Here is a 23,264-nt window from a genome sequence, read left to right as displayed (position 1 = left end):
GAAGAACGAGTCCATGAAGAAGATGAAGCCACGAAGACGAACCACACGTAGACGAACGAATCCTCATGATCGCAACGAAACGGAAACTATCGAGAAGAAACACACAACATGGTAAACACACCACACATGAACATGGCATGATGCACAACAAGCATGATGCATGACAAAGGCTACATGAAGCTACTCATGGCAAGAGATGATGCAAACAAGAACAACACATCAAAGCATGTTTAAATGAGGCCGGGAACAACATATAACAATTCCGGTAAGTCCTCATATGCATATTTCGAAATTGGTCCAGATCTGAACAAACATTAAGTTGAAGTTGTTAAACAGCAAGTTAAAGAGCACCAAGAGGAACTACACGAAATTCTAGTCAAGTTACATATAAAGTTCATTAGGTTCGGAGCTACGGCCTAGAAGATATGAGCAAAACAAGTTAAACATGGCATTGATGCAAAATGCATACAAACATCAAGCAAACACCTCAAAACAAGGATGCAACATGATAATATGAAACAACATGCAAAATCAAGCAAGTTTCATATAGAGCACACTCAAAACGGAGCAACGGTTCAACACATACACTCTATACAAGTCATAACATCAATCTGTCCATAACAGCAACTAGGCATATTGCAAGCATCACAACAATAGGCTACAACACCCCAACATAATAACAAAAGGTATGGTCATGAAGTACAGGTAAAGCATAACAAAACATGAACACTGAGATATCTCCAGAAAAGACTAGAACATGCTCAAAAGGACATGGTAAGATTGCAAATAATAACAGTTTCAGACTTATCAGGAAATAATATCAGGTTGCAATGTTTAGAGCAAGCAAACAACATGTTACAGGAACATATCATGGCAAACAAAGGCATGGCATGAATCTACTAAATGCATAGAACAACAGTCCCTTACTGACCATGAGCCAAAAAGGATCAGAAGATAAGATGGCACCCATGTAAACATGGCAAGTTATATGACAGATTCATACATGGCAGGAACAACAATAAGTAGGCATGTTGGTGAGCTTGAACCACTCACCACAGAGCAATACATGGCATGGCAAGGCAACCAACAGTAAGAAGGCATGTTTGTGAAGTTAAGCATGGAAAGAGCAAGGTCATAGGGTGCATGGAACACTAGCAAAACACATGGGAACTAGTGAACTTAATGTTAACAGGCTGATAGCAACATTATCAAGCAACTTTGGAGCAAGATATGAACAATCTACAGCAAGCTATAAATGCAACCAGGGGCATGGATGGATAGGTCATGACATGTAGATCAAAACATGTTTATAGAACATCTCCAGATTATGCATAGAATGATTAGTAGCAACATGTTTATATAGCAACAAAATATAACAGAATCTGACTAGCAAAACAGCAACAGCAAGTACACTACTTAACAAGCTCGATTCACTCACCACAAGTCATTGCATGACAAGATAAACATAGCATCATCAAGAAGACATGTTTATGAAACAAACTAAGTCAAGAACAAGTCCATAGCATGCAAGGATCAACTATAGCAAGCTTGGCCAAATTGAATAACATGTAAACAATCTGCCAGGAAACATTTTGAAGAAAAAGTAGAGCACTCAAATGACATGCTAGACTACTCCATAATTGCAAACAAGGGCATGAATGAATAGACAATAACCGTATGTTCAAAACACCCTTACTGAAGTATCTCAAAATAAGCATGGATCTCTCTGTAGCATCAAGTTTACATGGCATCAAAATAACAGCAGAACAGGGACTAAAATCAGCGATATCACGAAGCCTAGTTTGCATGCTTGTGGTAGTCACCACATTGATCACAAAAATACATGGCATACACCCCTGTAAAGAGGGTATGGCATAGATCAAAACACATGTAGACATCAACCTCATACGATGCACACATCAATCATGGCAAAAATGACAAATGAGCAAGTTATAACAGTTTCAGCAGATTAACATCAACATGCACTCTTCCAACAGCATTTCGGGCATCAAGAAGAGCTCAAATGAAAATGATGCAATGGAATGAAATGAAGTACTCGTCGAGTCGAACAATTTGACATATTATACGCACAAAACAGAGCTACGGATGCAGAGATGCGATGTGATGAACATGGCATGATTATGACAGGGATTTGGGGACTTGGTGGAATTTATACCTCCGGAAACCGGGACGGAGCCATGCGGGACGGGGAGATCCAGGGCAGGGACGGGGCTGTTTGGTTCCGGGACGGGTGGATCTCATCCCACCCGTCCGGATCGGACGACGGGGCGGCCAGCGACGAGGGAGCGCTCCGGCGCGGCGGCGGCGCAGCGAGGAGGCGACGGCGATGGCGCGGTCGACGGCGGCTGAGACCGGGCGGCGCGGCGGTGCACCGGCGGCGGGGCAGAGGCAGGCTCGGGGCGGCGGACGGGCTCGGGCGCGGGGGCGCAGGGGCGCCGGCGGCAGAGGCCGGACGCCGGCGGCGGAGGGCGGCGGTGGCGAGCGGGGAGGCGGCGACCGGCGGGCACGCCGGCGACCGGGGCGGCGGCGCGGGATTCGGGGCGCGCGTGCCAGCGGTGGCGGCGAACGGGCCTCGCGGGCCCGCTGTGGGCTCGCGGGCCGGCGGCGGTGGGCGGCGGCGACCGACACATGTCAGGCGGCGATTCGGCGGGGGAGGCGGCGCGGACATGTCCGGCGGGGTCCGGACGTGTCCGGCTGCGGGAGGAGGAAGAAGCTAGGGTTAGACCCGAAAATTCGGAGGGGGAGGTGATTTTATAGGTAGAGGGAGCTAGGAGAGTCCAAATGAGGTGCGGTTTTCGGCCACGCGATCATGATCGAACGACCGAGAGCATGGACGGGAGTTTGCTGGGCTTTGGGTCACTTTGGAAGGGGTGTTGGGCTGCAACTCAAAGAGGGCTTTGCGGTTACCCGGTTAACCGTTGGAGTATCAAACGACCTCCAAATGGCACGAAACTTGACAGGTGGTCTACTGGTGCAATACCAAGGCCGCTTGGCAAACCTCGGGCCATTCCGAGAACATTTAACACCCGCACAAGAGAAGAGGCAAAAAGGGGACGCCGGATGACATAGGAGTGCCGGATTGCAAAACGGACAACGGGGAAAATGCTCGGATGCATGAGACGAACATGTATGCAAAATGAAATGCACATGATGACATGGCAATATGCAACACACAAGCAAATGACATGGCAATGACGGTGAATAACTGGCGGACACCTGGCGCAACGAATCCGGGGCGTTACAGAAGTGAAGTGAAGTGGAAGATCTGAGAAAAGAGGCTCAACTTTTGTGCCTGCCCTTGCTGGTGCTTTGGATCGTTGTAGTTCCTATGTTGCCTTGTTATGCTGAAAAACTCTCGAGATGTAATAGGGCTAGATCTTGTCAGTTGTGATTTGTGTATTAGAACTCTGTTTGGACACTTGGTTTCGATGGTTTCTCTAATGGAAATCGGAGGGCGCCAAATAGGATATGCCCTATTTCGTTCCAGGAGATATTATTATCTTAGTTTGTTGTGCGATTTGTAACACCCACAATGACTTCACATTCAAGGAGATTGAACAAAACTTATATGTCAGACACAAGTTCGGGGAAGAGTTACAATGGATTACTTACAGAGGACACTCAGAGCTTACTCAAGCTTACCTGACTGGGCGAAAAAACTTCAGATAACCCTTTACATTGGCACACTCTTTGTGTCCCATGATGTATCTTTCCTTCAGCTCACCTTTTGGATTTTCCTGTACAAAATTTTTATTTGAAAATCTCTACTACTCCCTCCGTCCGAAAATACTTGTCATCAAAATGAACAAAAAGGATGTATCTAAAACTAAAATACATCTAGATACATCGCCTATTATTCATTTTGATGACAAGTATTTCCGGACGGAGGGAGTACTATAAAAAGCTGAGTTGGTGGTGATGGTGTGTCTGTCATCGTGCATTCACAACCGTCCGATCGATCTGATCTAACGGACACAATGAAATCTGGTCAATTTTGCAAACAGACGCCCGCCACTTCCGTCACATATTTGCAGATAACCCCCTGCCTTTCCCGTTTAGCCCCATGGCCCCCATCTCTTCCCCACGCCCACCTTATCCAATCATCTCAGGAAAGGCATGCCGCCGGCAGCGCTGGAACCGATCTGGCGCGGTGGCTCCCGTTGACGCCGTGTGCCCCCGGAACCTCTCATGCATCCTCTCAGCCACACGGCCCACCAACACCATGGCCCTCTCGTCACCATCTCTTCCACCCCATCCCCATCTTCTCCAATGCCGACCTCGGCAAGCATGCCGGCGACGCATCTCCTGCCCCCTTCTCTGCGCATTAGTCCCAGCGCCCAACATCTCCACACCCCCTCCTCCTCGCCATCTCCTCCACCCCCTGTCCCGTCTCCTGCCGCTGACCGCCGCCGACTATGTGTTGCTTCCTTGGCGGCAGCGTTTCCGCATACTCCTCCTCCTCCTTCCCCACTGTCACTGAAGCGCCCCATGTGGAGGTGCTATGCTTGGCTAGGTCCTTCCCAATCCTCATCCCTCCCACCCGTGCCGCCTCCAAAATTCATTTTTTTTGTTACCCAGAGTTCAATTCGTGCGTCCAGGTCGAACTCTCTAGAAGCCAGTCTTGCAGAGTTGCAGTCCAATATAAATCAAATGGGTAGGCAGATGGGACTCAAGCTGCTTGCACTACACCTCAAGAGCCACACGCTCGTCACGCCAATCTGGAGGTGAATCTCCTTGCTTGTTTTTTGTTAAGCTACTTGGCTACCCGTTTTCCCATGGGACTGGTATACTACAGGCCGTTATGTTTAAGTAGTGATTGTCTGATGCCCTTTTAGGTCAGAAGATAGACGAGGCGAGATCTTCAGAGCCAATATTGTTTTTCACATATGTTCTAAGCAAACAACTAAAAGAAGGGCATACTATGGTTGACAAATGATTCCATGGCCTATTTGTAGATTCGTGGTGGTGTTGTATGTACACAAATTCATGTTCCCTGTGCATATGTAGCAAAGTGTTCAGTCAAACACGTCTACTTCGTTCTTGTTTGTCCTGGAACCATTTATAAATGTGTTCTCAAGCTATAGTATATATGTTTTTTCGATATATTCATTGCTGCCATTTATCTTCTCATTTAAGTTTGGTGTGCCTAATATACTGGCACACAATGAGCAATGTTGAATCCTTGGAAGAAAGGTAACATAATATATTATTTTGTCTTCTACAGCTGTTCCAAGGAAAGGAGCAGTTCTATTAACGATGGATATGATAATATGTATTGGAAAATGCTCGTCGTCCTGGTAATTTCAGAGATCTGGCATCAGCACAATCGTCTTATCTTTCAAATTTTGTAGTTATCGGCTCCAACGCTCGCATGTCTTGCAATTGCGAAGCCAATGTAAGGAGTCTGATGCGCCCACTGGCGTGCATTCCTTCAGTGCCTCTCCTCTGGCATCAACCTGAATGACCACGGCAATCGTTGAATGTGAGGTGATCATTGCTTTCAATTCATTTTTGTGTTTATACTGAAGTGATTTGGTGTCTGTTTTGCAGGATAGTTTAACTTGCGAGAAAATACTATTGCATTTTCAAAAAACGATTATGCTTGATCTTATAAGCAATATTGCATTTTAAAAAGTATTTCTCACCAAGGAAGGTAATTATAATAAGCATAAGAATCAGCATGTGATTGTTTTTAGGATAACTGAAATATGCAAAAAAAAATTGCCAAAAGATCCTGATCTTACTAAGCACAGAGTTCTTGGCTTAAGTACCAGGCAGTAGGTGACTGGTTTTCATGGCGTTACAGCCAAATCTTGCTTTATGTAATGTAAGAAGAGGCTGAAAGTTTGTTCTATTAAACAGCAATCTAATGATATATTATATGCAGCAAAGGTTGCCTGCAAGAAGCATTGCCTTCTGTACGTTGAGCATTTGTTTGTATATCTAAGCTCAATAAATTGCGTTTCACAATGACAATTCTGATATGTTGTTAGTCGTTCAGCTTAGCAATTCCACAAGTTGTAGTTCCAGCCAAACATCTAAATACTGAGCTCAAATTGCAGAAAATACTGGGTGTTCAGTACTCGATTTTGGACTATATGTTCACCTATCTCTAGGGTTCCATGATCTCATCTAAAGGATCTTTTTTGCTAACACATACCTTGATGTTGACATCGACAGCAGCAGAGATAATATACGCCATATAATCTTGTAAACATATGTGTAGATCAGTACAAGTACTTTCAGTCTTCCTCCTTGTGAATTAGTCTTTCAAGCTGTGGATGGTCAGGAGTCGCTTGAGCCCTGCAAAGATAATGTTCAAGCTACAGCTTGAGTCAGAATTTGTACGGATACATGAAAATGTGATGTATGCCGAGAAAAGGTCTGTTTGCTATGCAATTCAATTTTTAGCTTGCAATTGCAGTTAGAAGTTCAAACCGCAACTCAAGTATGTTGTTAATTTACAGTGAGCATCCACTTGCAGAAGATTTGTGCCTGGATGTGCTAATTGACAGTGAAATGTAGAAATAAGTTGCAACTTTGTAATATCCATCTGATATGTGAAACAAGAATTGTTACTAATTCACAACATGTATCTACGATTGTGAGATGGGACACCATGTGCACAGGGGAGGCAACACAAGGTCGAGAGAAAAGCCCGTGTAGAAAGAGATGCAACATATGGCCATCATTACAACTGTTATATTTTTGTATATGTTGTAATTATTCATGCAAAGGTTACAGGCTTGATGCACAATTATAAGTATCTGGAGGAGTTGACGAAGCGTGGAGTTTTTTCTTGACAATACAAAGAGTATGAGTTAGGAGACGTTGAAGTGCAACTACAGAGCAAGCATGACAGAGGTGAAGCTTTTACTGGAGAAAGTTGCGTAAAGTCTTTTTTAAGGAAAAGTTGTGTTTTCTTACAGCCGTGGAGTAGGATCCAGATAGGGAAGGGAAGGGGCTAGAGCAACAATAGTGTCCTTACCCATTAGACTTTAATCTATGTACCTTCTAATCATTTACCCGATTACTGCGGAAATAGAAGATGAAAGATGAGATATGAACTTGACTCCTGAGCTCAGATAATTGCAATAAAATTCAATGAAGTCTTAATGTTTCGGAAACAAACATGTTGGACTGTTCTAGCTGTGTGCTACATTTCATCAATTTTGCATACAGATAAAACACTTGAACGTGCTTGCCTATTTTCATTTGTATTCACTATACCCCTGATACTTATGAGCTCGGCAACATAACTGAATATCCGAAGAAGATATGGATATTTTTAATAGTTGAGAGGACCCTCCACATATTTTGTCGAACAAACTACTCCTGTATCAATGCATCCTGGTTTTTCGTGCAACGCACGGGCATCTTACTAGTATATAGAGAAAACACTGCATGGAGAAATCCCTACAGTTTCTGTCAGTTTGTTTACTAATAATGATCTATATGTATATTTGTAGGTTTAAAGATGACATTTCTGGCAAGAAAATGCAGAATCGAGCAATACCATGCATCAAGTACAACATACAAATGACCTGCAAAAAAAGAAGCGTAAAATGATATAGCTAGTACTATAAGATATTAAAACAGGTGACTTGATCAAGTCAGTCTTTCCAGGCTGATTACAATTTTAAGTCTACAGAGAAAATGATATCTGTCTGATGCTAGCATGTGAGTATGCGACAATACACGTCAATATAGGATATTAGTGCCAGCACAGAACCATGTTAGTGGGACATCATTTCATCGATCGCCTATACTCCAAGGTTATACTATGTACATATCACACATCTTACAGCTACTCCCTCCGTTCAGAATTACTTGTCTCGAAAATGAATGTATCTAGAACTAAAATACGTCTAAATACATCCATTTCTGCGACAAGTAATTCCGAACAGAGGAAGTAGCATATATAAATTTAAAAGGTACAATTTGCTGTGGTGTTTGTCCCCTTCAATAAGCGTGAGAAGTGAATGAGCTGGTACTTGAAAACAGTAAGCTCCTAAGTTAGACAAGAAGAGAAGACAAATTAAACACAGTAAGCTACTAAGGTAGGAAATCGCCCAGTCCTATTGATCTCCCTGTGTTGCCAAAAAAAAAAACGCCAAATAGGATATGCCCGCGCAGCTTCTATATAGGGCGTAGGTCGCTGCGAAGCGACGTAGCGCATACCCCTCTTGTGCGCTGCTGTTTCAATGGGCCAGCCATTTCGGGTTTCACCTCCAACAGGTTTTTATGGTTTTCTTTCTTTTTTTCTTTCTTTGCCCTTTTCTTTTTTTGTTCATTTTTATGTTTTCTTTTATGTTTTCCTTTTTATTCTTGTTTCTTTATTTGCTAAATATGATAATGTTATGTTTTTTTTTCTCCTTTCCTATTTCTTATTTATCAGCCATGTTTCAAATTTGCGAACAAATATTCTCAAATTGTGAACATTTTTTGACAGTTGAACATTTTTCAAATTGCCGAACACATTTTAAATTCAGTAACATTTTTTGTGAACTGGTGAACAGTTTTTAGAAATTTGTCAAATTTTTTGTAAAAAGTGAACATATTTTCAAAATCATGAACATTCTTGAAATCGTGAACATTTTTTCTAAAATCCTAGACATTTTTTAAATCCGTAAACATTTTTCTGAATCATGAATATTTTTCATATTCACAAACATTCCTAGAAACTGTGTATATATTTTGGAAAACGTGAACATGTTTTGAAATTTTCTGAATTTGGTGAACATTTTGTAAAATTTGGTAACATTTTTCAAAATTCTCGAACATATTATTAATATTATGAACATTTTCCTAGAAATACATGAACATTTTTTAAATTGTAAAAAAACTGAATAGTTGAATATTATTTTTGAAATTGCGAACATCTTTTGAATCCATAAGCATTTATGATGTGCTGAACATTTTTCAAACCACAAAAAATCTCTGAACTCACGAACAATTCAATAATTTGCAACTTTTTTTTGAAATCCTGAATTATTTTTAAAAAATAGAAAAGCTGAAAGCAGAAAAAAGACAAAAAAGACAAGGGGCTCCCTCCCGTGGCCGCCCATGAGGTCGCGTAGGGAGGGTGCGCGCTCCCGTGGCCGCCGGCGCGTACGACGCCATATAGGAGGTCCCGTGCCATTGGCTGGGCACATAGGGTGGTGTTTTGTTGGGGAGAGGGGCATTAGTTGCATATCTGTCACTAGGCCTCCAAGTGCAAGTGTAGCCCTCGACTACAACTGCATGACTTCAACACGACTGCAACTAGGTGGTGTCTTGTTGTGGGGAGGGGGCCAGTTGCATGTCTACCATTAGGCACGCAACTGCAAGTGTCCTCCTCGACTGTAACTCGGCGACTTTTTTGTCAATGGAGGGGGAGCGGTTGCATGTCTGCCACTAAGCACAGATCTGTAAGTGTTGCCCCCACTGCAACTATGAGGTGTTTTGTTGCCGAGGGGAGTGGATAGTTGCATGTATGGCACTAGACACACAACTACAAGTGTTGCTCCCCAATGCAATTGCATGTCTTTGACGCGACTGCAACTTGGTCAGGAATACAATCTCTCTTTTTCACAGCAATGAGGGATACAATCTCAACAGAACCAAACTCTCACGGTCGTGTAGAGATACAATCTGCCAAAATATAACCAAACTCTCATGATCGTGTAAAGAGATCAATTGCTGCATCCTCTTATCTTGGTGCTTTGCTGCAGATCGTGTAAAGAGATCAATTGCTCCATCCTCTTCTGCTGCAGATCGTGTAAAGAGATCAATTGCTCCATCCTCTTCTCTTGGTGCTTTGCTGCAATAATTACTTATCCAATCCTCTGTCGTTTGCATGGCGGTAGCAAATCGCATGCAAAATACTCCCTCCGTTTCAAATTACTTGACTTTAATTTGTTTAGATATGAATGTATCTATACTTGTTTAGTGTCTAGATACATCCGTGTCTAGACAAATGGAGGTCAATTAATTTGGAACGGAGGGAGTATAAGTCTTTATAGAGATTCCACTACAAACCACATACGGATGTATATAGATGCATTTTAGAGTATAGATTTATTCATTTTGCTTCGTATGTAGTCCATAGTAAAATCTCTATAAAGACCTATATTTAGGAACGGAGGGAGTATGTGGCATCTTTCATCTCCAAGTTGACACTGCCGTAACAACAACCATTATAGCAGCTACTATGTCGCCCACAGGAACGCCCGTGCTCGGCTCCATCCGGCCAGGCGCAACCAACAGTCGCCATGTCGCCCACTGGAACGCCCATATTCAGCTCGGTCCGTCCAGACGTAAATACCTCCAGCCAATTGCCTGTTTTCTGTGATCGCTCAACCATCATCCTCTAAATCTATTCCCTTCGTCCCATAATATAAAAGCGTTTTTTTATACTAGTGTAGTACCAAAAATGCTCTTATATTATACTCCCTCTGTTCCTAAATATTTGTCTTTCTAGAGATTTCAACAAGTGACTACTCCCTTCGTTCGGAATTACTTGTCGTGAAAATGGATGTATGTAGATGTATTTTAGTTCTAGATACATCCATTTCCGAGACAAGTAATTCCGAACGGAGGGAGTACATACAAAGCAAAATGAGTGAATCTACACTCTAAAATATGTCTACATACATCCGTATGTTGTGTCCATTTGAAAGGCCTGGAAAGACAAGTATTTGGGAACGGAGGGAGTAGGACGGAGGGAGTAGATTGGAAGGAGAAGAAACAATTGATGCCGAGGAAGAGTTGATGACCATGCAACAGGATGAAGGAGGATCTTTCTTTTTTCCACAGCTAGATTGGATGGAGAAGGCACAATTGATGTGCTGGAGAAAATTGATGAGCACGTAATGGGGTGAAGGAGGATCTCAACCTCTCTTTCCATCGTGCACATGTATGTGAATCAACTCAGTCATCCTTAAAATACCTTCCCATTCCAAAACATCAATCATTCATTGTCCTGTCAGACTTCAGATACCCATTATGTCATCTTCCTGGGGTGAACATCACTTCAACGTCAAACTTCCTCAACAAGTGGCACTTCCACATCGTCTTCCTCTAGCGGCAACCAGTCCTCCAATGGCACATTCTCCTGTTGACTTTCCCCGACTGTAATCGGCTCAATCAAGCGATCAAATCAACTCCACAGAATTATAACTCATGCTGATCAATGGACCAATGATTTTATGATACTTCAATCATACTCCAGGCATTGCTCAACTAAAGATACTTGACATGTTAGCTGAGAAGGTCGATTATGTTGAAACAGAAAAAAAATCTATTACGTCATTCTAGATTAATGATTGCAATTCTATGGTGGTATGTTCATAATTTTACTCATCTGGAGAAGGCTTATGCGATGGATGTTGATTCCAGTGTATTCGCGTTAAGATAATACACTCTAGAAGACCGTTCTTCGAAACCACTCTAGGAGACTACAACTGTGCTACAAGTTTAACTGAAACAAATGTGATTACTTGCTGCGATATAGAGAAACAAAGATGGTGCATCAGAAGATTTTCAAATTTGATGAACCTCAAATTCTGTAGTGGGTTCCTGTGTCGAATATTTTAGTAAATATGGTGAATGAAGATCTTTAGCATAAACAAACGATAGTGACTATCACTTCAATTTGGTCAGGAAATTCAACGTTGAGAACATTAATCTCTTTGTGTAAAGCCAAACCCAATTTTTTTTAGTAGCAGTACCAGTAATCAATGACAATATCACATTAGGTACCTACTTCAACTCAAGGTAAGTGATGATACAACAACAACAACATTTGTGATGTTTAATGAGGCTACGAAGGGACGTTTAGGCAACACTTGTGCATACCATACTGAAGCGCGATGGATTCAATTCAAAACCTTTATGGTAAAACACACATTCTGACTAAAGTTAAATTCAAGGAAATTGTAAGTATGCATGGAAAATTTCAAAGTGAGCTTCATTTTTGAACTTGATGAGAGGCTTGAGACGAATATTTAAACAAAATAGTTGAAGAGGTATGTTCATGCACTTTTCCGAAAGTTCAAGTGGTTTATAAAATTATAATGAGAGTATGTTCTTTATGATGGCTGCTGGAAAGCCAAGTTACGGGAGATTCTTCAAATTCTGTTATGCAAAAGCGAGATAACGAGGTATTGCAACTAAGTAACGGTTTAATTATCATAAGTATGGAATAGTTTTTTTAAAATATCACCAACAAGATTTCCTTTTAACAGGGCAAGAGGCACTCCAAGAATGGAGGAGAAAGTGAGAAGAAGAATATGCTAGATACTCCCGTTTGAGCATCAACTAATTCCGGATGAAGTAGTAATTAATCAGCAACCTACGATAAACCCATACTTCTTCAGAGTTCCACCAAAATGAGAGTTTGACAAACTCCCGCCAGCTTCCTTCCTAGTATTTGTTCAACCCTCCATCTAGTATTAGTTCCATGAAACCTGAAAAGTAATAATAATAATACTATCAGGAACTTTTTTTTTTTGCTAAATAATATTAGGAACAATTGACTCAACATCGAAAAGAAAGACTCATATGAAAAAACAAGTAAACAAAGGTGCTAATATTATAGTCCATCTATCTCACTTCCAAAAGTGAAAAAGAAAGTGAGTTATCATCTGGACAACAAGTTTACTTTATAGCACAAAATTACACACTATCATTTGTTGGGAAATAGAAATAACAAACTTCAGTATAGGTTTTATCAATTGCAATTACATTTCACGAAAAAGGAAAGAGCGGTCTTTTGTTTTGAATCGCAAACCATAGAAAGTATGGAAAGAGCGGTCATCATTGTAACAAGGAAAAAATAAAGCGTCATGAGCCCTGACAATGCGAATGGATAACCATTACTGGATGATCTACAAAAGCTAAAAGGAAAGTTATCATCTGGACAACATGTTTATTTTAGCACCAAATTACATCATTAACATTTGTTCGGAAATGGAAACAACAAGCTTCAGTTTTAGACTATAATTTTTACAATATTTCATTCATGAAAAAGGAAAATAGTGGTCATCACTATGACAAGGAAAATAAATAAAACAGCATGAATCCCGACAATGCAAATGAATGACTAATAGTGGATGATCTACAAAGAAGACACAAGAGAATAGTACACAGGGATACATAAGCTGGTTAGTAGATCAGGTCATACCCATTCACCATATCTAGACAGAACTAATTAACCGGATCATCTGTCGATTCCATGTCATCCTTCCTGCCTGAAAAAAAAATGTTTCATCGGTCAATAACAGACACGGTGCTAACACGGAACAATTTGTAGTAGTATAAACTACGTGTTGCTGTGAAGCTAGCACTTGTGCGAATAGACATGATTCGAGAAATAAAAGAGCATGCATTGTACTCCCTCCGTTCCGAATTACTTGTCGCATGTATGGATGTATCTAGATGTATTTTAGTTCCAGATACATCCACTTGAGTGACGAGTAATTTGGAACGGAGGGAGTAGAACGGAACATGACATGAACTCCCTTGCTTAAAGGCCACTGTCCAAAACAGAACACACAGACTACATCTTCTTCCAGTACCCGCAGAAAAAAAGAAATAACTTCTTCCAGCAAGGTGGTCTGTCTGTGTTTGACTAACAAACATACTGCACGCTCGTACACACTAACAAGCAGTGAACTGCGAAGTACAGTACAGCAAGGTGGTCTGATGCCTGACTAGATCAATAACACCAGTAAAATTCATCCATTTGTTTGTTTCCACAAAAAATTAGCACAAGTCCTAGTTTTTGATTATACTATTTATGTGTGAAATCTTAGTAGCAACGATCAATTCGTCACCACCATGTATATATGACACGCGCCACAAGATTGTTTCCGGTCACAAAATTCATCCATTTGCTTGTTTCCACAAAATTCAGTTCAAGCAATGCACCAGCAAGTGATTTGTTTGTTTGTTTCCAATCTTAAAGAGCTCTTTTTCAAGAATTTCTGGCAGTTAATTAGAACTTGGAACAAGAAGGTGACTGATTTAGATTATTACCTGCCGTAGGGATGGTGCTGGATGCAAGCCACGGCGGGAGCACGCACGGCACAAGAGAGTACTCGTCCTGAAGCGGAGAGGCCCCTGTCACCTTGCTGTTGTGCATGTCCACGACGACGACGTGCTCGCCGACCTTGAGGTAGACGGCGTTGGCGTTGAGCGGGTCAAGAACGACGATCTGCGGCGCCGCCTGCGCCGAGTTGTCCTGCCACGGGTAGCCTCCGTCCGCCAAGACCTGCCTGAGCTCCACCTGGTGCTCCAGCGTCCAGCCACTGCCCTCGTCGCCGTCGAGAGCAAATGAGCTGAGCAGGAACGGGTCGTGAGGAGAGACCTCGGCGTAGCGCAGCCGCCCCTTGCTCACGCCGATGCGCCGGTGCTTGGCCACCTCCCGCAAGAAGAGCCACCGGTCCTCGACCTTCCTGAGATCTCCATCCTCTTCTGTACTACGAGCACGCGCAGGCAGCACGCTGCCGCTGGGCAGCTCGACGAAGCGGATCTCCGGCCGGTCGGCGAAGGGGTCGACGGAGACGGCGCCCGAGGTCAGGTCGACCCACCAGAGGCGGCCGCCGAAGGCAACCGTCTCCTGGTTCACCTCCATCCCGCGCGGGGGCGGCGGTCCGCACGGCACGCCCATCACCGTCTCCCACTCCCCTTTCTCCGAGAGAAACCGCTCGAGGCCGGCGCCGGCGACATGGAAGGCGAGCTCGGCGACGGCGAATCTGTCGGGCGGCCCGCGCCCGAGCCAGCCGTCGGCCTGGGTGAGTAGGCCCATGTGGTGGAAGACGAGGGTCCTCCTGGAGCCGCCGATGTCCGGCAGGCGGAGCATCTGGCCGGTGAGCGGGTTGCAGACAAAGCGCTGGATTTCGGGGGGCGCGGACAGGTCCCAGGTGGTGCAGGGGCCCTCCGCCCGGAGGTCGTGGTAGCTGAGGAGGAGGTGGCCGTCGCCGCTGGCGGCGCCGACGTTGCCGAAGAGGACCTGGACGACGTTGGTGTCGGGGGCGGGGCGCGCCCTGGGGTTGACGAGGTGCGCCGGGGCCGTGACGTGGGAGATGCCCGGGGGCGCGACGGGGTGGAAGCACGCGCCCGGGGCCGACGAGGAGCGGTCGACCATGGACGTGTAGTCGACGATCGCCCATGGTGGGTGCGAGGGGGCGGCGGCGGTGGAGAGGGAGCGGCGGAGCAGGTCGGAGACGGTGGCGGAGAGGTCCAGGAGGCGCCGGAGCGGCATGGCGGCCGGTGGATGGATGGATGGATGGATGTGTTGGGCTGTTGGCTACTGTAGACTTGTGTCCTGGCACATGGACATGGGCAGCGGGTACTGTGGACTGCAGCTCTGCCCTGCCTCTGCCTGACAAACAAAGGCAAAAGGAAAAGCTTGGCGTGCCTCATAAGCAAACATGATTCTATAGAACATAAACTTTGTATTTTTATTTTGGCGGACGCTACAAATAAGTCGACTTATTTGTGCCAGTTTTAAGTCGCCTCCGTAACCGTCCGATCGGACGAGTCCCCGCCATCCGATCCAGATCCAAACTCGGTTAGGAGTGGTCGTTGACACCGACAAACCGTTGCAACGAAGCTCAAGCTGCAACGCAACAAGGCCAAAACAGACCGCACCTCACCTGGCCCCGCAGATCACGGGCGGCGGCGGCTGCCGCTCCCCCACCCTCAACGGCCCACCCTCCGGCGCCGCTCCGTCGGAGAACTCAACATCTGCAGCAGATCCGGTAGTGCCCCGCCGCCCCGAATCATCGTAGCGCGTCTCCCCCGACCCCCTGCATCGACCCCGATGGCGCAGCATATCTAAAGGAATATGCTCGCCTCCCTCTCAGCTCCAACCTCCCATGGATCCGCTGCATCCAGGTGGACGGATCCAACTCCGGCGAGCTACCAAGTACCTGCGGCGAGCAACTACCTAAATCCGCCGGTGTTCTTCCCAGAAGAACCACCATCCGCTGACAATTCCTCTGCAAATTGGGTAAGTTCCTTAGAAAACCCCTAGCGCACATGCTTGTATTTCTTGTTGCAATGGAGCTTCAGTTAGTAATTTGGCTGTTGATGGAGCTTCAGTATACTGTTGATGAAAAATTCAGAAAGAAGTTTCAGAAAAGTTCAGTTTCATTAGTATTATGTATCCAGTGGTGCATTTGAAAAAAAATTTCAGAAACAAAACTGTAGGTTGCTGCAAAAAAATACCAAAAGTTCAGAAAGTTTAGTTTCATTAACTTAATTCCTTCTGCAAAAAATGAAGAAGTTCAGAAAAGTTGCATTTCATTGCCTTGATGTTTACACTGGTATAGTAGATTGAGATTGTTGTTGTTGAAAAATTCAGAAACCATTGTTTCCATTATGAAGTGTTGAACTGAAAATTTTGCATGATTGCTTCTTGCTTCTTCCTTCTTCTACTTTGTTTTACTGGAAGAATGTTTTAGAATTTAAAAAGTAACAAAAATGGTAATGACTTCTGTTGAAATGGTATTAGTATGTTTCATACTAGAGAAAAATAAAAAACTGATATAATTGAGCATTTACAATATTGTTGCATAGAAGTAAAATGGTACTAGTACTAAAATCCCTGATGTATTGACCTTTCTTGGACTTTCAGGGTGCTGGTGAAAAGACGCGAGGTGAGGAGAGCTATGCACAACCATATGTTGCGACAAAATGGAGGAATGAATTCAGATGCCGGGCACAACTCAACCGCTGCAATGTATGATGATGATCAAGAGGACGATGAGATTTCATCTCAGCCGCTTATGCCCTATGTTGGCATGGAATTTGACTCTATTGATGATGCCAGAGAATTTTACAATGAATATGCCTTCAAGATGGGCTTTGGCGCACGCATTTGCGCTTCTAAAAAAGCCAAAAGAAAGGTCCTCCGACACTTATCAAGAAGGTTTTCCAGTGTGTGCACGCAGGGAAGCCAGAAAGTAAAGGGGACAGTAGCACTGCTTTTGAAGTGATCTCAATGGGAGGAGCTTCGTCTAGCACACAGAATTGGTTTGAAGTGGATGTTGGCAACAAGCGTCAAAAGAATCGGCTGTTGCGACATGATTGCAAAGCTCACTTGATTGTTGGGGTCAGAGGCAATAAATGGGATGTATCACATTTTGTTGCAGAGCATACGCACCCTCTAATGCCACAGCCGGAGCTTGTACGCTACTACCGCTCACACCGCAAAATCCTGGAAGAAGATAAGGATCTCATAATGACTATGCATGATGTGAACTTCTCAACTTCGTCGTGCATGGGAATGCTTGGAAGGGTGCGTGGCGGAGACTGCAGGACACTACCATATGTCAAGAGGGATGTTTCAAACTTTCGGTCCAATCTGTGACAAAACCTAAACCTCCGAGACATGGATTTCACAATTCAGTACTTTGAAAGGCGGCAAGCTGAGAACCCTCAGTTCTACTATGCAAAGACGGTTGACGAGGAGACCAACTCTGTCACAGGTCTCTTTTGGGTGGATGGGAGGACAAGGGCATTGTACCCAAGTACAAAGATTGTATCTTCTTTGATACAACATTTTGCACAAGTCAATACAACATGCCATTCGCTCCGATTGTTGGAGTGAAGAACCAGTTGCAAATGGTGTTGCTGGGTTGTGCATTGCTGCCAAACGAATAGATTGAAACTTTCAAGTGGGTGTTCCAACATTTTTTGCTTGCCATGAACAAGAACACCCATTGAACATTATGACCGACCAGGACAAGGCCATGGAAACTGCCATATCTCAAGTCCTGCCCAACACGATGCATAGATGCTGCAAATGGCACGTCCAACGAAAAGTGCGTGAGAAGTTGGGCAGGATAATGAGTAGGGATGAGGTTTGATACGTCTCCAACGTATCTATAATTTTTTATTGTTCCATGCTATTATATTACCCCTTTTCGATGTTTATGGGCTTTATTTTACACATTTATATCATTTTTGGGACTAACCTACTAACCGGAGGCCCAACCCATATTGCTGTTTTATTGCCTGTTTCAGTATATCAAAGAAAAGGAATATCAAACGGAGTCCAAACGGAATAAAACCTTCGACAAAGTTATTTTTGGAACAGAACCAATCCCAGGAACTTGGAGTGCAAGCCAAGGGATCATCGAGGAGGCCACGAGACAGGGGGTGCGCCCTGCCCTCTCGTGGGCCCCTCGAGGCTCCCCCGACCGACTTCTTTCGCCTATATAAGCCTACGTACCCTAAAAACATCGACACAGAAGATAGATGGGGATTTCCGCCGCCGCAAGCCTCTGTAGACACCAAAAACCTCTCGGGAGCCTGTTCCGGCACCCTGCCGAAGGGGGGATCCCTCACCGGTGGCCATCTTCATCATCCCGGCGCTCTCCATGACGAGGAGGGAGTAATTCACCCTCGGGGCTGAGGGTATGTACCAGTAGCTATGTGTTTGATCTTTCTCTCTCGTGTTCTCTCTACGGCACGATCTTGATGTATTGCGAGCTTTGCTATTATAGTTGGATCGTATGAAGTTTCTCCCCCTCTACTCTCTTGTAATGGATTGAGTTTTCCCTTTGAAGTTATCTTATCAGATTGAGTCTTTAAGGATTTGAGAACACTTGATGTATGTCTTCCCGTGTTTATCTGTGGTGACAATGGGATATCACGTGCCACTTGATGTATGTTTTGGTGATCAACTTGCGGGTTCTGCCCATGAACCTATGCATAGGGGTTGGCACACGTTTTCGTCTTGACTCTCCGGTAGAAACTTTGGGGCACTCTTTGAAGTACTTTGTGTTGGTTGAATAGATGAATCTGAGATTGTGTGATGCATATCATATAATCATGCCCACGGATACTTGAGGTGACAACGGAGTATCTAGGTGACATTAGGGTTTTGGTTGATTTGTGTCTTAAGGTGTTATTCTAGTACGAACTCTTGAATAGATTGATCCGAAAGAATAACTTTGAGGTGGTTTCGTACCCTACCATAATCTCTTCGTTTGTTCTCGGCTATTAGTGGCTTTGGAGTGACTCTTTGTTGCATGTTGAGGGATTGTTATATGATCTATCTATGTTATTATTGTTGAGAGAACTTGCACTAGTGAAAGTATGAACCCTATGCCTTGTTTCCTATCATTGCAATACCGTTTAAGCTCACTTTTACCATTAGTTACCTTGTTGTTTTTATTATTTCAGATTACAAATACCTATATCTACTATCCATATTGTACTTGTATCACCATCTCTTCGCCAAACTAGTGCACCTATACAATTTACCATTGTATTGGGTGTGTTGGGGACACAAGAGACTCTTTGTTATTTGGTTGCAGGGTTGTTTGAGAGAGACCATCTTCATCCTACGTCTCCCACAGATTGATAAACCTTAGGTCATCCACTTGAGGGAAATTTGCTACTGTCCTACAAACCTGTGCACTTGCAGGCCCAACAACGTTTACAAGAAGAAGGTTCTGTAGTAGACATCAAGCTATTTTCTGGCGTCGTTGCCTGGGAGGTGAGTGCTTGAAGGTATATCTTTAGATCTTGCAATCAAATCTTTTTGTTTCTTGTTTTATCACTAGTTTAGTTTATAAAAGAAAACTACAAAAAATGGAGTTAAGCTTGTCTCATACGCTTCGTATTTTTAATATCTTTCGTGAGAATGCCGGAAAGGAAAATTGTTCTCAAGTGCTAGAAGAAGAATGCATTATAATGTTTGGTACTAGATATTTGAATGATGAGCATGATTGCAATGTTGTTAGTATGAATTCCTTGAATATCCATGATGCTAATGATATGCAAAGCCACAAGCTTGGGGAAGCTATGTTTGATGAATATGTTATTTTTTGTCCCCCAAGTTTTGATGAGAAAATTTATTATGATGATAGCATGCCTCCTATTTATGATGATTATATTGATGAAAGTGGGCTTGGAAGAGTGTCGACTTTATTTAGTGATGAATCCACTATTTCGGAAAAGGTTCCAATTGATTATGAGAACAAAGTTGCTATCTATGATGATTATTGTGATGACTTGTATGCTATTAGGAATAATGATAACTATGAAACTTGTCATCATGATTTTAGTTTTCAATTGGATTATGCCTCACATGATAATTATTTTGTTGAGTTTGCACCCACTACTATTGATGAGAAGAATTTTGCTTATGTGGAGAGTAGTAAAAATTCTATACTTGTAGATCATGAAAAGAATGCTTTAGGTGCTGGTTATATTGTTGAATTCATTCATGATGCTACTGAAAATTATTATGAGGGAGGAATATATGCTTGTAGGAACTGCAATAATATCAAGTTTCCTCCCTATGTGTTGAAAATCTTGAAGTTATGCTTGTTTAGCCTTCCTATGCTAGTTGATTATTGTTCCCATAAGTTGTTTGCTCACAAAATCCCTATGCATAAGAAGTGGGTTAGGCTTAAATGTGCTAGTCATATGCTTCATGATGCTCCTGTTATGTTTCAATCCTTATCTTTTATGTGAGCATCATTGTCATCATCATGCCTAGCTAGAAAGGCATTAAAGAAAAGCGCTTGTTGGGAGACAACCCAATATTTATCCTTACTGTTTTTGTGTGTTCACGTGATTATGCTATTGTAGTAATCATGTTTTATAGCTTTTGTTTCAATAAAGTGCCAAGTAAGACCTTTAGGATAGCTTACGGTGATAGTTGTGTTGATCCTGCTGAGAATCAGAAACATTTGCACCCAGTAAATTAGTTTTGTTAATTCCCAGAAATGTGATTTTGATCTGATTCGTTTTTCTCTGGATTGGTACACAGATTTCTTAGGACTTCCTAATTTGGTAGAATTTTAGGAGTTACAGAAGTATACGTTTGATACATATTACTACAGACTGTTCTGTTTTTGACAGATTCTGTTTTCTATGTGTTGTTTGCTTATTTTGATGAATCTATGAGTTGTATCGGAGGGCATGAACCATAGATAAGTTTGAATACAGTAGATATTACACCAATATGAATTTAGAATGAGTTCATTACAGTACCTAAGTGGTGGTTTTATTTTCTTATACTAACGGAGCTTACGAGTTTTCTGTTGAGTTTTGTGTTGTGGAGTTTTCAAGTTTTGGGTAAAGATTCGATGGACTATGGAATAAGGAGTGGCAAGAACCTAAGCTTGGGGATGTCAAGGCACCCCAAGGTAATATTCAAGGACAACCAAGAGCCTATGCTTGGGGATGCCCCGGAAGGCATCCCCTCTTTCATCTTCGTTCATCGGTAACTTTACTTGGAGCTATATTTTTATTCACCACATGATATGTGTTTTGCTTGGAGCATCATTTTATCTTGTTAGTATTTGCTTGCTGTTATTTAGAATAGTGTTTTGCATCTTTATTTTCAATAAAAAAGTCAAGGATAGCCTTTGCCATGCTTATTTTGCTAGTATACATGTTGCTGTTTGAAAACAGAAAGTTTACCGCTGTTGCAAAAATTCCCTAGCAAAGTCAGAGCATGATATAATGTTGAAACTTATTGCATAATGATTTCTGATAAATCTTATACTGCTTAGTATTTTTCTCATAATTTTTGGAGTTAGGGAAGTATGATGAATCTTGCATTCTTTACAAACTGTACTGTTTTGGCAGATTGCTGTTATGGTTGCATTGTTTGCATATGTTTGCATGTTTAATGATTCTATTTGAGGATAGGAGTATTAAATACGCAGAGACATTTAGTATGCAATGTTGAATAATAATTTTAGTGATTTGTTATAGTAGAAAATGATAAGGTTTTGCATTGGTTTATACTTACCTATCTCACAAGTTCTTGTTGAGTTTGTTGTGGATGAAGCTTTTGATAAAAAAGAGAAACCATGATATGAGAGGAATTAAGGAGACACAAAAGTTCAAGCTTGGGGATGCCCAAGGCACCCCAAGATAATATTTCAAGAAGTGTCAAGCATCTAAGCTTGGGGATGCCCCATTAGGCATCCCATCTTTCTTCTTCAACAACTATCGGTTAGTATCGACTGAACCTAAGTTTTTGCTTCTTCACTTATATCTTTTTGGAGTAGTTTGTCATTTGCTCTAGTACATCACTTATATATTTTAGATCACGGCGGTGGTTATATTTTGTAGAAATTGCTAGTCTCTCATGCTTCACTTATATTATTTTGAGAGTCTTTTAGAACAGCATGGTATTTGCTATGGTTACAAAGTTGGTCCTAGAATGATGAGCATCCAAGTTGGGTATAATAAAAACTATCATAAAAAGTGAATTGGATGCCATGATCAATTTGATACTTGATAATTGTTTTGAGATATGGAGGTAGTGATATTAAAGTCATGCTAGTTGAGGTGATTATGAAAAATGCTTGTGTTGAGGTTTGTGATTCCCGTAGCATGCACGTATGGTGAACCGCTTTGTGATGAAGTTGGAGCACAATTTTATTTATTGATTGTCTTCCTTATGAGTGGCGGTCAGGGATGAGCGATGGTCTTTTCCTACCAATCTATCCCCCTAGGAGCATGCGCGTAGTACTTTGTTTTTGATGACTTCTAGATTTTTGCAATAAGTATATGAGTTCTTTTGACTAATGTTGAGTCCATGGATTATACACACCCTCACCCTTCCACCATTGCTAGCCTCTCTTGTGCCGCGCAACTTTCGCCAGTACCATACACCCACCATATACCTTCCTCAAAACAGCCACCATACCTACCTATTATGGCATTTCCATAGCCATTCCGAGATATATTGCCATGCAACTTTCCACCGTTCCGTTCATATGACACGCATCACCTTTGTCATATTGCTCTTTGCATGATCATGTAGTTGACATTGTATTTGTGGCAAGGCCACCTTCATAGTTTTCATACATGTCGCTCTTGATTCATTGCATACCCCGGTACACCGCCGGAGCATTCATATAGAGTCATATCTTGTTCTAGCTTTGAGTTGTAATTCTTGAGTTGTAAATCCATAAAAGTGTTGAAAGTGCGTTATATCGACTAGAGGGGGGGTGAATAGGCGATTTTTATGAATTCTCCACTGAGGAATTTTCTGGTGAGGAAATTCCTTAGCGAAGAACTACTTGCAGCGGAATAAGTACTCAGGAGTAAATATAACAGGATACAAACATAGTCATCATGATGAGATGAGGACTAGCACTGAGTACAGAAAGCGTAAACACAGGATAACAAGATGAAGACAAACAGACTGAAGAAAGTGAACTGAGGAATTTGTAAAAGTCTTCAGTCAAAGTCTTCAAACACAGATATGAACAGCA

At 42.6% G+C, this 23,264-nt stretch overlaps 1 protein-coding gene and 2 long non-coding RNA genes across 5 annotated transcripts; 2 read left to right on the top strand and 1 right to left on the bottom strand.

Annotated features, from left to right (window-relative positions):
• The first annotated feature begins 4,092 nt into the window (after positions 1 to 4,092).
• On the top strand, positions 4,093 to 7,088 carry LOC123110338 (uncharacterized). 3 transcript variants are annotated; one of them, XR_006453312.1, is made up of 3 exons: positions 4,093 to 4,745; positions 4,857 to 5,503; positions 5,572 to 7,088. It is a non-coding gene; the product is annotated as an uncharacterized lncRNA (long non-coding RNA). The 3 variants fall into 3 exon arrangements; XR_006453311.1 differs by having other exon boundaries at positions 4,857 to 6,403; positions 6,489 to 7,088; XR_006453310.1 differs by having other exon boundaries at positions 5,246 to 7,088.
• Positions 7,089 to 12,167: 5,079 nt separating this feature from the next.
• LOC123110337 (uncharacterized) lies at positions 12,168 to 15,394 on the bottom strand. Its single transcript, XM_044530830.1, has 3 exons — positions 14,041 to 15,394; positions 13,187 to 13,253; positions 12,168 to 12,470 (listed from the first exon to the last, which is right to left on the bottom strand). Exons 1-2 carry the CDS (start codon positions 15,266 to 15,268, stop codon positions 13,210 to 13,212), a joined length of 1,272 nt encoding a protein of 423 aa, XP_044386765.1. The 5' UTR covers positions 15,269 to 15,394; the 3' UTR covers positions 12,168 to 12,470; positions 13,187 to 13,209.
• Positions 15,395 to 15,727: 333 nt separating this feature from the next.
• Positions 15,728 to 17,445, top strand: LOC123115626 (uncharacterized). The gene is made up of 2 exons (XR_006456683.1): positions 15,728 to 16,018; positions 16,646 to 17,445. It is a non-coding gene; the product is annotated as an uncharacterized lncRNA (long non-coding RNA).
• Positions 17,446 to 23,264: the final 5,819 nt, after the last annotated feature.

This window comes from Triticum aestivum, chromosome 5B, assembly GCF_018294505.1.
Source record: "Triticum aestivum cultivar Chinese Spring chromosome 5B, IWGSC CS RefSeq v2.1, whole genome shotgun sequence".
Classification (NCBI taxonomy): domain Eukaryota; kingdom Viridiplantae; phylum Streptophyta; class Magnoliopsida; order Poales; family Poaceae; genus Triticum; species Triticum aestivum.
Note: the sequence above shows the minus strand (reverse complement) of the source record. Positions and strands in the feature narration are given on the sequence as shown.

What these genes read in the sequence shown, in the direction of transcription:
- LOC123110337 (XM_044530830.1), bottom strand. Translation starts at nt 15,268, where the DNA reads ATGCCGCTCCGGCGCCTCCTGGACCTCTCCGCCACCGTCTCCGACCTG. An exon ending in CAGCACCATCCCTACGGCAG is followed by an intron (nt 13,254 to 14,040) that starts GTAATAATCTAA and finishes TTTTTTTTTCAG; the next exon opens with GCAGGAAGGATGACATGGAA.